Source organism: Limulus polyphemus, unplaced genomic scaffold, assembly GCF_000517525.1.
Source record: "Limulus polyphemus unplaced genomic scaffold, Limulus_polyphemus-2.1.2 Scaffold7455, whole genome shotgun sequence".
Taxonomy (NCBI): Eukaryota; Metazoa; Arthropoda; class Merostomata; order Xiphosura; family Limulidae; genus Limulus; species Limulus polyphemus.
Window position 1 is genome coordinate 13041 of NW_013673065.1, and position 1979 is coordinate 15019.

General features: G+C 34.0%; 1 protein-coding gene across 4 annotated transcripts in view; it reads right to left on the bottom strand.

Annotated features, from left to right (window-relative positions):
* LOC106474626 (putative phospholipase B-like 2) overlaps positions 1-1979 on the bottom strand; it is a 15687-nt gene that overhangs the window by 7123 nt on the left and 6585 nt on the right. For all 4 annotated transcript variants that reach the window (XM_022402938.1, XM_013935316.2, XM_013935317.2 and 1 more), the window contains exon 5: positions 957-1174. In XM_022402938.1, the coding sequence (XP_022258646.1) occupies positions 957-1174 (218 nt within the window). The remainder of the gene's footprint in view (positions 1-956; positions 1175-1979) is intronic.

Sequence of the window (1979 nt, forward strand, 5' to 3'; positions counted from 1 at the left end):
GATAATGGCTCGATGAAAGAAAGCAGAAGGTTGTTACAAACGGGGGGGGGTTCAGTCATAGTGGATTAATGTCGCAAGTAGGTTACCTCGGGGCTCAGTCTTAGGACCTTTACTCTTTTTGATTTACATTAATAACACAGATGCAGAAATGGCCAATAAATTATTTAAATTTGCAGATATTAATGTCTTGGGAGTTGCTATCTGCGAAGAAGATGCTGCTGCTTTAGAAAGACTTGGATCATTTAGTAAGTTTGGTAAATAAAAGCAGATGGAGTATTGTGTCCAGACTTAGAATTGTTATGTTAGGAAGGACATTGAGTTATTGGAAAGGGGTTCAGAAGAGGGTTTAGGGATGGAGAAGTTAACATCTAAAGGCAAAACTTGCCGAGGCCAACCAACCTGTTAAGAAAAAAAAAAAAAAAAAAAACTGTCTTAGCTAAAGATGACAGCTATCCTGTCAAAATTTATACTTATCCCCTAGTCCTACTATTCTCACTGTTAAGATTCCCCCCCTCCCCTGTATGACAACCACAAGTACTTAAATCACCAGATATGTTATTAGATCAAGTACGACACTTTAAAATAAGATAAGTAGAACACATGAAAACTGTGCTATCTCGCTGCAGAAAGGCACAAATGTCTAGTTACTTGGAGAAAATGTTAACTACATAACACGGTATTCAATTATTACAAAAACAAGCAAACATTAATCCAGAAGATAGTAACTTTCATAGCTGTTGTAGACAAGAGGGTGGTTTATCAATTATTTTACAGAAAGTTCTTCTACATACATATTTACTTTAAAAGAAGTTAACTCAAGTATTCAAAAGTTATTTCTTAAAGCATTCCGTGTCAATTTGGTATTACTTGACCATACTAGTATAGTTAGGCAGGTTCATTTAGTTATCTTGATTTTAGAGATTAAGCCTAAAAATTAAATACTTAAGAATAACCACCTTTCTGTGGAGAAACATGAATCTGCAGATTGTATTTCTTTAATACTCTCAACATAGTATTGTAAGCAGTCCACGTATCGTGAGCAACATAGATATCTTTATTTCCATCCAACAGTTTAATTAGAGCCGAGCAGGAGCCTTCCCCAAGCTTACGTCTCGGTCGAGTTTTCTTTAGAACAACCTCTAAATCTTCAAGGTCACCACAGATATTGGAAAACCTGAAAGTGAATAGACAGGCATCGTGTAATGATAGAAGTGGTACCATTTTGATAAAATAAGTTTTCAGAAATTAAATTACTTAGAAAAGTTTAAAGACACTACTGATCAAACAGTTATATTAAGACAAAATAGCTTTAGAAGCTTAATAATATACTACTTAACAGATAAAAATATAATAACTAATTAACAATAACAAGTGATTATTTTTTTTTGTAAACACAAAACACTGCTTTCTACAGCATGTACCGTGTAGTATTATGAATGGAAGTAAACACACGCAAGTGTATCATTTCGTCAAGACTTCTTAACTTCAACTAGCTTTATCAACCTTTGAGTAGTACACACCTCAACCTTCACTTATCATATTTACATCTTTAGAGTTGAAACTAATGAGGGACATCTTAGACATTTCTTCTGTCATGTCTTCTACATTAAAATCTTAAAAAGCCAGCCCTTATCATTGATAATTAAAGCTCTTACACTCATTTAAATTTATTGCTTCCACGGTATCTTCTAATTACAAAACATTTTCTTAAAGCCCGTTTAACATTGTTGAATTTTAAACAAACATGTCAGCAGTTGTGCTCTCATTTATAGAATGTATATATATTATCTGTAACTAAATATTCTTAAATATGGTTACTGAATTCTTGAGTTGCATAACTTGTTTCATACACGTGTATAACATTGGCTATATATACACACACACACACACACACACACACACACACACACACACACACACACACACACACACACACACACACACACACACACACACACACACACACACACACACACACA